We start from the raw sequence: 13,283 nt of genomic DNA, 5'->3' as shown, positions 1-13,283 counted from the left end.
ACTTTTAAAAATTTATTTTAAAATCCGAGATAGTTTTATAGACAAGTTTTATCACACTTTTAAGGAACAATTAATCACTATTAAATGCAAAATATTTTAGAGAAAATAGGAAATGCCGTTAGGTAGTTTTGAATCAAGTAGAAACTAGATATTTAAAGCAAAGACAATATGAAAATGAAAATTATAGATCAATCTTATGGACAGAATGTTTGTCTCCCCAAAAGGTATATAATAAATATACCTTTTATCTTTTCGTAATTAATAATAAATATAAAAGATAAATATACCTTTTATCTTTCAAATCAATGAACCTGGTTTTAATAAATATATATACCTAGGTATATATTTATATACTAAATATACCTAGAAGGTATATTTATTAGAAGACAAAAGGTATATTTATTAAAAGAAAGAAATGACATGTTTTATGTGTATTTTAAGGAGACTAGAAGTTCATTTTAAATGTTTCCTTTTGAGTATGTAGAACATGCCTTTCCTTACAATCTTATTCTCCATAAAATCTTCCTTTGCAGAGTCAGAGAGTAAAAAGGTAAACAATTGCTCAACTTGATTCTGACTTATGATAGATTTTAAGTTTAGAGGATTCTGAATTAGAGAGCGTTATTTAAATGAGCCTTTTACAAATACATTAAGGACCACAATACTCAGCTGGTATAATCCAGGCTTTGGTATGCAAACCTGCCCTGTTAGTCCTAGAATTCATTACTCCCATACTCAAATCTTAACTATTACTAAATGAGATTCCCAATAAACTACATAGGGCTGAAAGTTGACTGAGATCTCATCACCTTCATGAGTGGTGAAATTTAAAACAAACCACTAGTGAGGTAGTGGATTTTACAATAAATCCTTATTGAACATGTTGCTCCAGTAAGTAATTTTTTATACTCTCATCATTATAGAATTTATTTTTACCACTGTTGGCATGCAAAACAAATAATTTCTATATGTGTTAAATTTTGGCTAAATATGTGAAACGTGGTCTAATTCCAAATTCTTTTTTTAAAAAAATTCTATAGCACTAAGTGCCTTTGTATAATAGAGACTCAATACGTATTTTTAAATGACTAATGTTTTAAAATGCTTACTTTTTTAAAAAAATTATAACTCCCAGCATTGTTTTATTGTACAAGTAAGCAAAACTAAGTAATTCAACTTTGAATTTTGTTCCTATATAAATGAATAATTATTCCCTTTATAAATGGATACATTATAGAATCCAGAAGAAAAAAGCAGAATGAAAGCTTACTGTCTCTGCCTCAATTTTCTTACCTATGTAACATGGATACAAATCTCTCCCCTGTCTAGTTCACAGAGTTTTTGTGAGTCACAAATGAGATAATAATAATAGCAAAAACTTCTATATCACATACTATGTGCTGGACGTTGTGTAAACATTGTTTTATCCTTATAATAAACCTATTACACAGTTATTATTATTTCCACTTTACAGATAAGGAAACTGATAAACAGAGGAGTTCAATAACTTTTCAAAGGCCATAGAAATATAAAATAGTAAGCCAGGATTTTGAATCAGACTGTGGAACCACCATACTATGTATACAAAAGTGTTTAACAAACTTGAAGACACTATATACATTTTAATTATTGTTATCATTCATTCGTAATTCTAGGATGGATGATTTTATGGGGCAAGGTGTAGTTCTTTCAGAATTTATAAAAAATGCCTGACAGATGCTGCTACAGCTGCAATGTTAAATCTCACTTAATTCTATGGAATGTGAATAATTGATTTACAAAAAAATATTGACCCCTCACTGTGTTAAAGCATTGTCACAGTAAGTAGTTTCCTGAATGAATGAATTGCAACAGGTTATGAGCCTTTACTTATGATTTAAACATCTTAAAACCAAGTATGAATGTGCATTTAGGAATAAGATAGAGACAATTATCTATCTATCTATCTATCTATCTATCTACCTATCTATCTATCTATCTGTCTATCTATCTATGTAATGTGAAAGCTTGAAGCTTGGCAAAATACATCACTGAGAGAATCGGGGTGCATTAAAAAGCGTTTAGTCTAGAATATATACAATTATATAGAAAATAAACTCCCAAACCTTGTATTTCTCTTGACAAGAATAGCTAGCTTTTACTTAACTCTGATAATTTACATAGCATTGCACAAAATACGTACATGTTTTTGTATAACTTAGCAAGATATTGGCTTAACTATGCCTTCACTATGTCTATAAATACTTTTTACACATGTTATAAATCACTCATTAAGAAAATGCATCTTTTGTTTCCTGATTTTCTCTTATGAGAAGTAGAATAGTTACTATGTTTAGGTTCGGTTTACAGTTAGTTAAGACCTGAACAGAAAACCAAATACCACGTTTTCACTTATAAGTGGGAGCTAAATGATGAGAACACATGGACACATAGAGGGAAACAACACACACTGGGGTCTATCAGAGGGTAGAGGGTTGGAGGAGGGAGAGAATCAGGAAAAATAACTAATGGGTACTAGGCTTAGTACTTGGGTGACGAAATAATCTGTATGACAACCCCCCATGACACAAGTTTATCTATGCAATATACCTGCACATGTACCCCTGAACTTAAAATAAAAGTTAAAAAAAGAAGCTTAAATCTTCATGGAGAGATCCTGTCTTCAGTTTTATGTTTTCTCTTAGCTTACTGTAACCGTCTTACAGATCTTCCTAAGTACACGATATCCTTTCAAATTGGTTTTTCCCAGAAATCATTCTGGCAAAATGTTTCTTCTTAGGTGAATTATCTAGAATAGAGAATGACCTTCATTATTCCACTCTGCTGATGTAGTCCTGACCTGAGTTGACTTCCTGGTACAGCCAGGAACAGGCACCAAAAATTTCCAGTCTAATTGGTCCCTCTGTGAGGGCTCATAACCCATTTTTTCCCGATGCAAAATGCTGCCTTTATTTACATGAAATATGAAAAAAGTTGTTGTAACATCACCTGGATCTCTTTTTATTTTTTAACCTCAAATAATTTTGGGGGGTGAGTACACTTAAAATCTACTTTCTTAGCAATTTTCAAAGTGTACAGGGCATTATTATTAACTATAGTCACCGTGCTGTACAATAGGTCGCTTGATCTTACTTCTCCTGTCTAACTGCAATCCTCACCCTTATACCCCTATACCCTTATACCTCACCCTTATACCCCTAGTCCCTGAGCCATCATTTTACTCTTTGCTTCTATGAGTTCAACTTTTTAAGATTCCACATATAAGTGAAATCATGTGGTTTTTGTCTTTTTGTGTTTAGTTGATTTCACTTAACATAATGTTCTCTAGGTTCATCCATCTTGTCATAAATGACAAGATTTCCTTCTTTTTAAAGGCCAAATCGCATTCATTGTGTGTATATACTACATGTTCTTTATCCATTCATCCATTGATGGACATTTTTATTGACTCCATATCTTCGCTATTGTGAATAATGCTGCAGTGAGCATGGGAGTGTAGATTTCTCTTCAACACACTGATTTTACATCCTTGGGATATACAGCCAGTAATGGGGTTGTTGGATCATTTTGTAATTCTATTTTTATTTTTTGGGAGGAATGTCCATACTGTCTTCCATAATGGCTATACTAATTTACAACCCTATCAACAGTGTGCTAGTGCTCCCTTTTCTCCACATCCTCACCAGCACTTGTTATTTTCTGTTTTTTCATTTTTTATTTTTGTTTTAGTAATAGCCATCCTAACAGGTATGAGGTAATAGCTCATTGTGGTTTTAATTTGCATTTCTCTGATGGCTAGAGATGTTGAACTTTTTTTCATATACCTGTTGGCCATTTGTATGTATTTTTTTAAGAAATGTCTATTTAGGGCCTTTTCTCACTTTTAAATTTAGTTATTGTTTCCTAACTACTAAATAAAATTCCTTTTGTATTTTGGATATTAACCCCTTATCAGATGTATGGTTTGCAAATATTTTCTCCCATTTTGTAAGTTATTTCTTTGCTGTGTTGACTGTTTCCTGTGAAGAAGCTTTTTGTTTGATGTAATCCCATTTGTGTATTTATACTCTTGTTGCCCTTGCCTTTGGGATCATATTCAAAAAATTATTAACCAGACCAATGTCACTGAGCTTTCCCCCTATGTATTCTTCTAGTAGTTTTATAGTTTTAGGTTTTACTTGTAAGTTTTTAGTTCATTTTGAGTTAATTTTGTGTATGGTGTAAAATAAAAGACTAATCTCATTCTTCTAAATCTTTATATCCAGTTTTTTCAACACTATGTTTTGAAAAGACTATTGTTTCCCCATTGTGTATTCTTGGCATCTTTGCTGAAAATCAATTGACCATCAATGTTTGGATTTATTTCTGGATTCTTCATTTGGTTACATTGGTTTTATGCTTATATGCCAATATCATGCTTTTTTGATTACTATAGCTTTATAGTGTATTTGGAAATCAAGTAGTGTGAAACCTTCAGTTTTCTTTTCACTCAATTTTTTTTGGTTATTTGTTTTTTGTGTGTTTCCATATGAATTCTAGGATTTTTTGTATTTCTTTGAAAAATGTTATTAGAATTATAATAGGGATTGCACTGAATCTGTAGATCACTTTGGGTAGTATGAATATTTTAATGAGATCAATTCTTCCAAACCATGAATACAGGATATTTTTCTATTTATTTGTGTTTCCTTTAACTTCTTTCATCAATGCTTCATCATTTTCAGTGTAAGATCTTTCACCTCCTTGGTTAAATTTATTCCTAAGTATTTTTTTTTGTAGCTATTGTAAACGTGATTGTTTTCTTGATTTCTTTTTTGTACAGTTTGTTAATGTGTAAAAGCAGAACTGGTTTATTTTTATTTTTAATTTAATTTTATTTTTCTCTCCTTCATTTCTGATTGAAACAAATGATTTTTTATGTTGATTTTGAAAATACTACTTTTACTACTTTTCTGAAGGTGCTTATTCTAACAGGTTTCCTTGTGGAATCTTTAGGTTTTTCTAAATATAAGATCATGTTGTTAGAAACAGAGACCGTTTAACTTCTTTCTTTCTGATTTGATTGCCTTTTATTTTTTTCTCTTGCCTAATTGCTCTGGTTAGGACTTCCAGTACTATGTTGATTAGCAGTGGCAAGAGCAGGCATCCTTGTTCTCTTCCTGATCTTAGAGGATGGCTTTTCTCTTTTCCTATTGCATATGTTGTTAGCTGTGGGTTTGTCATAGATGGCCTTTATTGTGTTGAAGTACATTTCTTCTATACCTAATTTGTTGAAGATCTTATCATGAAAGGATGTTTAATTTTCTCAAGTGTTTTTTCTGTCTTTTGAGATGGTCATATGGTTTTTGTCTTTCATTCTGTTAAGGTGATGTATCACATTTATTAATTTGTGTATGTTGAAACATCCTTGCATCCCAGGTATAAATTCCACTTGATCATGGTAAATGATCTTTTTAATGTGCTGTTGAATTTGGTTTGCCAGCATTTTGTTGAGGATTTTTGTATCTATATTCATCAAAGTTATTAACATGTAATTTTCTTCTCTTGTAGTGTCCTTGTCTGGCTTTGGTATCAGGGCAATGCTGGCTTTGTAAAATGTGTTTACATATGTTCACTTTTCTTCAGTTTTTTGGAAGAGTTTGAGAAGAATTGATATTAGTTCTTTAAATGTTTTGTGGAATTAATAGTGAAGACATCAGGTCCTCACTATTTCTGTGATGGGTTTTCTTTGATGGAAGACTTTTTATTACTGGTTCTTTCACTCGAGTCCGTGAGAAGCGACCACTGAACAGGCTTTGTGTGAGCAACAAGGCTGTTTATTTCACCTGGGTGCAGGCGGGCTGAGTCCGAAAAGACAGTTAGCGAAGGGAGACAGGGGTGGGGCTGTTTTATAAGATTTGGGTGGGTAGAGGAAAATTACAGTCAAAGGGGTTGTTCTCTGGAGTGCAGGGATGGGGGTCACAAGGTGCTCAGTGGGGGAGCTTTTGAGCCAGGAGAAGGAATTTCAAAGGTAGTGTCATCAGTTAAGGAGGAACAGGCCATTTTCACTTCTTTTGTGATTCTTCAGTTACTTCAGGCCATCTGGATGTATACTTGCAGGTCACAGGGGATATGATGGCTTAGCTTGGGCTCAGAGGCCTGACAGATTCAACATCCTTTCTCATTATTGGGCTGTTCAGATTTTCTGTTTTTTCATGAGTCAGTCTTGTTAAGTTGTATGTGCCCAGGAATTTATCCATTTCTTCTAGGTTATCTAATTTGTTGATTTATAATTATTTATAGTAATCTCTTATGATCTTATGCATTTATGTGTTGTCGATTGTAAGGTTTCCTCTTCTGAGTTTTCTTTTTCTTAGCATCCTATTCTCATTTATGGATGCAATACCTATTTAAATCTATATATCTTGGCTCATAGGAGACAGTCATGGTTTATATTTATTTTCCTGGCATAGCTATTAATAGCTCATTGTTATCATTCTTTAAATTTTCTCAGGTAGGATGATAAATTACATGGGCACTTTACTCCGAAGTTATTGATGATTTTTTTTAAAGTTCTCTTCTGTCTTGAACTATTTCTATTTTTTCAGAGTGACATTTTCAGTTATTATTAACCTTATCTGTGGTACCAATAGCCATACCAGCTTTCTCAGTTCTCAGACCATTGTGTAATTTCTTTAGAGATAGATGAATATTTTTCTTTTTTTTTCTTTTTAATGGTGGTAATTTCGTGGCTGTCTTGTATTCTGTGCGTGTGGGTGGAGTGAGGAGCAATTGTTTCATATACAGATCTTTAATATCTCCCTTTTTTAGTTCCAGTTTTTGTTCTTCTCTGCCTTATCTGACAACTCAAGCCCAGAACCTCTCCTAGGTTCTGCTGGGCAGATTGACTTCATCCTCTTCCACAAACTTCAAAATTTCTTGCATGCTCTTTTTGGCTGGCAGAAATTTGCTAAAAATATTTATCTACTGATGGAAGCCCCTCTCCATGCTCTTTGCTGTTATGAGTTTATGCTTTTTTCCCCTTTACTATTCTTTTTTTTGTGAAATGTCAGGAGGGAGGATATGTGCTTAATCAAACATCTTGAATAGGAAAATAGTTGTACCTTTTTTTTTTTTTTTTTTGAGACAGAGTCTTGCTCTTTTGCTCAGACTGGAGTGCAGTGGCGTGATCTCAGCTCACTGCCAACCTCCACCTCCCGAGTTTAAGCAATTCTTCTGCCTCAGCCTCCCGAGTAGCTGGGATTACAGGTGCCCGCCACCACGCCTGGCTAATTTTTGTATTTTTAGTAGAGATGGGGTTTCACCATGTTAGTCAGGGTGGTCTCGAACTCCTGACCTCAGGTGATCCGCCCACCTCAGCCTCCCAAAGTGCTGGGATTACAGGTGTGAGCCAGTGCGCCCAGCCTTTTTTTTCTTTTATAATGAGTATAATGATGCCTTCTCTATTTATTTTTCTGGCAGAGGTTTCTGGCTGAACACCAGTATTCATTCTCCTTCATTTGTAATTGATCCCACTCCCCATTTTTATCTGGGCACATGTCAAACTGGAATAATCCTAGCCTCTCATGCAACTAGATGTGGCCATGTGACGACGTTCTGGATAATGGGATATATGTGGAAGGGTCTTGTAGCAGCTGGAACTGTTCTTAAGAAATAGTAAGAGTGTGTGCCTTTGTCCTCTTTACTACTTCTTCACCCTTCTGTCTGGACTGTAGATTTCACTATCTTGGGCCATGAAGTTAGGGCTACATAAAGAGCCTATGTTTCTGGCACCACGGGATCCAATTCCTGTCCTGGACCACTCATCTAGACCTTTTATAGGGCAGAAAAATTTTGTTCTGCTTAGAGCAATGTTATATTCCATTTTCCTTCACTACAGCCAAACCAAACCTAAGTAATACAACCTTAAAAGATAAGGGTAGAAGTGGTTTTTAAACTATAAAGGGGTACTGAAATGTCAGATATTATCATACCTTACTCCAGATTCGATTTTGAGCTCTGCCTCTGAACTGGCTACTTTTCAAAGAAAGCCCCTTTTAAATATTTCAACAGCTGGATTAAAGTAGAATAAAATATATTCATCTATTAAATGATTATATAGTTGTTAGTTCTTTAAAATAATTTCAAAACCACAAAACTAAAGAAAAAGTGTTAGAATATTTTCAGTACATTAATCTCCCTAAGGAGCTTATAAAAGTAGAAAAAACACCCCTAAAACTCAGTAGGAAAAACCTTCCAAGCATATGAAACTGAAGACAAAATGCAAATGGTCCTTAAATATATGAAAAGGTGCTCAACTTCACTGGCAACAAGTTAAATGCAAATGAAAAATCACCCTACAATATAATTTCTCACCTATCAGATTAGCAAAAATCCAAAAGTTTGACACTGTTCTCTGTTGGTGAGACTGAGAAAGCAGACATCCTCATACATTGTTGGCGAGAATGCAAAATGGTACTTCTCGATGATGGGGGAATTTGACAATAGCTACCAGAATTCTGAAAGCATTTATCCGTTTACCCAGCAATCCTACTTCTGGGAATCTATTGTACATCTCAGGCATATGTACAGGTTATTTATTACAGCAATATAATAGCAAAAAGTTGAAAACAGTCCAAATATTTATTAAAGGGAGATTGCTTAAATAAATCCCAGTACAACATACAGTGGAATGTTATGCAGCAGTAAAGGAAACAATGAAGCTCTCCAAATGCTAATATGGGAAAATTCCTAGGATTTTTTTTTTGGGGGGACGACACCGCAGCTCTGTCGCCCAGGCTGGGGTGCAGTGGCGCGAAGTGGCGCGATCTCGGCTCACTGCAAGCTCCGCCTCCCGGGTTCACACCATTCTCCTGCCTCAGCCTCCCGAGTAGCTGGGACTACAGGCACCCGCCACCACGCCCGGCTAATTTTTTGTATTTTTAGTAGAGACAGGGTTTCACCGTGTTAACCAGGATGGTCTCAATCTGCTGACCTCGTGATCTGCCTGCCTCGGCCTTCCAAAGTGCTGGGATTACAGGCGTGAGCCACCGCGCCCGGCCCCTAGGATGTTTTCTATCTTGCATTTTTTAAATGATCTCTTAATATGCAGTGGTTTCTTTGGCTAGGTGGAGGGAATGAGCCTTTTGGTATTCTAATTGCTTCAAATATGGGCTTCCATCAAAAGCATAAGCCCAAAAGCTGATAACCCCTAAATAAAATAATGTAATTAAAACTGATAAAAAGATGTGGTCAAAATATACGGGTGTATTACATATTACTATACATACAGACCTTGTGATATGTCATTATATGCCTTTTAGCCTCTTCCTTTCATGAGCCATTAAGAATTATCTTAAGAACTATTTTTAACATAACCCTCTACATTAACTCTAAGTAATGGAAATTACTCAGAAGACATAGGTTTCAGATCTGAAATTTCTACATAATGGCTATGCACCTCTAGGCAAATTTCTTAGCCTTCTAAAAATTGAGTTTTCTCATGTATAATATAGATATGATTTCATATAACTGGGTCTTGAAACTGAGGTAATTGTGAATAAGAGAATCTTGTTTAAGCAGCAACAATAAAAGCAATGAATCTTTATACAGACAACAGAATAAGGAATAAAAAAGAAAATGTGGTCGATTCCTAAAATCCCATCATATGAACGCATGTCAACATTTTTGTTTATATCGAGTCAACTAGGCAAATTTCTGTCATGAAGGCATTGGAAAAGCCATGGATATGGTGGTGCCCAAAAGAGCCAACTATGGGAGAAGATAATGTCAGAGGCTCTGAGCTGCTCCTGAACTGTTGACATAGGCGGGATTACAAATCTTTGCATAATTTTGTGTTTTTAAAACAAGATCATTGTATACAAATTGTTTTGTGACTTCCTACTTTTATTTATTATATTATGAGCATCATCCCTTGTGATTAGTCTTCTGAAGCATCTTTCATGTACCTAAATTAAATATTCTATTGTTTGTTCCATATATTTAGAACAATTCTTTTTGCTGAATATTTAGATGATTTCTATCTTTTAAAAATTGTAAACTATGCAAAGATCAAGATCCCCGTAGATAAATCCACATTCACAAATATGATTATTTCCTTAGGATAAGTTTCTAGAAATGACTTGACAATGTCAAAGAACATGCATGTTGAAAAGATTTTTTTGGATACATATTGCCCTGCCCAGCTGTGATCCAAAAGTAAAGGTGATTGCACATGCCTACCAGATATGTATGAAGAGTATGTATTTTTCCACACATTTTCCCAGGACACGAATGCTCTTCCTCTGTAAATATTTGTAGCTTGATTTCATTATCATACACATACACATACTTAACATGCACATATGTGTATGATTGCATATCTAAATTTTTTCTTATGATAAGTATGCTTTATCTTATAAACAAATATTAAATGATTTTGCAAACATATACTTCTGATGTGTCCACTCTTAAATGTGCATGTCTTTACTTCCCAGGTGCCTGCATGAACATCACCCACAGCCAGTGTCAGATGCTGCCCTACCATACCACGCTGACACCTCTCCTCTCAGTTGTCAGAAACATGGAAATGGAGAAGTTCCTCAAGTTTTTCACATATCTCCATCGCCTCAATTGCTATCAACATATCATGCTGTTTGGCTGTAGCCTCGCCTTCCCTGAGTGCATCATTGATGGCGATGACAGGTATTTCGGAACCCAGATTATTCAGTGATAAGAGTTGGTTATAGCAGAAGTGTCCTAGGAGAAAAAAAATTATCCAAACGACTCCCTTTTATTTTGGTTGTTATTAGCCACATTAGTCATGGCTAGTTCTAATTCTTTGAAAATAGAAATGTTTTGAAAATCTGGAATAATTTTATTTATGGGAAAAAATTATTCACAATGTTAGATTGATGCTATCAGAGGAATTCCATAATAGCTGTTCCAGTGAGGATCCAGCAGAAGACAGACAACACACTCAAAGGGGTGATAAGAGAGTTTCTTGAAGAGACTATTTATGGAGCTGTGGGCAGGGTTAAGAGAACAAATAAGTGATGGGAGGCACCAGGGTCTCATCATACGGGGATACAGTTCCACCACCCAAGATTGAAGGGGAATAATGGCCAGTAGCACCTAGAGAGAGTTAGAGAGAGTTGTATCTATGGGTAAAGGGTCTCGGACAGGCCAGGTGCTATGACCCTAGGCAGAGGAGCACGGCCACTGCCAACCCTTCAGTCTTGCAGTGAGAGAGAAGGAAGGATAAATACCCTGACCTCACTCACCTCCCACCCTCCCATCTGCCAGTGCCTCTCACCAAATGAACTCATCCACAACCAGAGGACAAGGGTGCATAATTCATTTGAGCATGGTGGATGAGATCCAGAATCTCAACAAAATCTCATCAGTTCAAAAGTCCCAAATCTTATACTTTAAAGCAAGTGTCAACCATACATAGATGTTTCGTGGTTCTTCCACTCAACACTGGGAAGCAGAGCAGGGCAAGAAGGGCAAAGTGTAGACACAGAGAGATAGACAGAGGCTATCCAGCACAATATCAAACAGGATCAGGGATAATTTCAATAAGTACATCAATCAAAAGTATATCATGGAATTTTTGAAATATTAAGTATACACTTAAAAAATTTTCAAAACATGTATTACTTACATATAACATCAATTATTTTCTGAATTAAAATGTTACAAAGTTTTAGAATAGTAATACAAGAATAAGTTGCATTTTTTCTGTGTGTTTGAATTCTTATTTATGTTAAATTGGCAGATAAAATTGCATGCATTTACTGTGTAAACATGATGTTTTGAAGTATACATACATGATGGAATGGCTAAATCTAGCTGATTAACAAATATATTACATCACATTGTACCATTTTTGTGATGAGAACACTTTACATCCATTGTCTTAGCATTTTTTAAGAATGCTACACATACACATATACATACAAATATACACATATGTGTGTACATATATACAGACACATACATATATGTATGTGTGCATATATGTGTGTGTATACATGTGTATATATACATTAATATGTGTATATATGTGTGTGTATATATGTACATATTTGTGTATATATACATACACACTTAGAGATGGGGTCTTGCTATGTTGTCCAGGCTGGCCTAAAGCTCCTGGGCTCAAGCAATCCTCCTGCTTCAGCCCCCCAGCTAGCTGGGAGTATAGGCACACACCACCATGACTAGCTAAGAATACAATATGTTATCAATAACTATAGTCACCATGCTATACAAAAGATCTCTTTAACTTATTCCCCCTAGCTAACTGTAATTTTGTGTCATTTGACCAACATTTCCCCAATCTTCACCCTTGAACTTCCCCAGTCTCTTTCAACCTTTATTCTACTCTCTATTTCAATGAGATCAGATTTTAAATATTCTATATATGAATGAGATCCTGTGGTATTTGTCTTTCTGTGCCTGACTTACTCCACTTAACAAAGTGTCCTCCAGGTTGATCCATGTTGTGGCTAATAACAGGATTTTTTTTTTCTTTTTTATGGCTGAATAGTATTCCATTGTATATGTGTGTGTGTGTGTGTGTGTGTGTGTGTGTGTGTGTGTATCACATTTTCTTTATGCATTCATTGGTTAGTGGATACTTAGGTTGATTTAATATATTGACTATTGTTCCATTGTCTCTCTCCCTCACCTGGGGCCTTCCTATTCTGGGAGACACAGTAATATTCAAATTAGGCCAATTAACAACCCTACAATGGCCTCTAAGTATTCAGGTGAAGGAAGAGTGGCATATCTCTCACTTTAAATGAAAAGCTAGAGATGATTAAGTTTAGTGAGGAAGGCATGTTGAAAGCCAAGATATGCTGAAAGCTAGGCCTCTTGCACCCAACAGTTGGCCAACTGTGAATGCAAAGCAAAAGTTCTTATAGGCAACAAACAGTGCTACACCCGTGAACACACAAACGATAAGAAGGCAAAACAGCCTTATTGCTGGTATGGAGAAAGTTTTTGTGGTCTGGATGGAGGATCAAAACAGCCACAACATTCTCTTAAGCCAAAGCCTAATCTAGAGCAAGATTGTAACTCTTCAATTTTGTGAAGGCTGGAAGAGGTGAGGAAGCTGGAGAAGAAAAGTTTGATGCTAGCAGAGATTGGTTCATGAGATTTAAGGAAAGAAACCATCTCCATGACATAAATGTGCAAGATGATGTAACAAGTGCTCATTTAGAAGCTGCAGCAAGTCATCTAGAAGATTTAGCTAAGATCATTGATAAAGATGGCTACACTAAACAGCAGATTTT

General features: G+C 35.3%; 1 protein-coding gene across 5 annotated transcripts in view; it reads left to right on the top strand.

The window, feature by feature from the left end:
• The window catches only part of CORIN (corin, serine peptidase), a 269,106-nt gene that overhangs the window by 78,561 nt on the left and 177,262 nt on the right, over positions 1–13,283 (top strand). For all 5 annotated transcript variants that reach the window (XM_063723401.1, XM_063723400.1, XM_063723399.1 and 2 more), the window contains exon 4: positions 10,476–10,683. In XM_063723401.1, the coding sequence (XP_063579471.1) occupies positions 10,476–10,683 (208 nt within the window). The remainder of the gene's footprint in view (positions 1–10,475; positions 10,684–13,283) is intronic.

This window comes from Pongo abelii, chromosome 3, assembly GCF_028885655.2.
Source record: "Pongo abelii isolate AG06213 chromosome 3, NHGRI_mPonAbe1-v2.0_pri, whole genome shotgun sequence".
In the NCBI taxonomy this organism is placed as follows: Eukaryota; Metazoa; Chordata; class Mammalia; order Primates; family Hominidae; genus Pongo; species Pongo abelii.
Note: the sequence above shows the minus strand (reverse complement) of the source record. Positions and strands in the feature narration are given on the sequence as shown.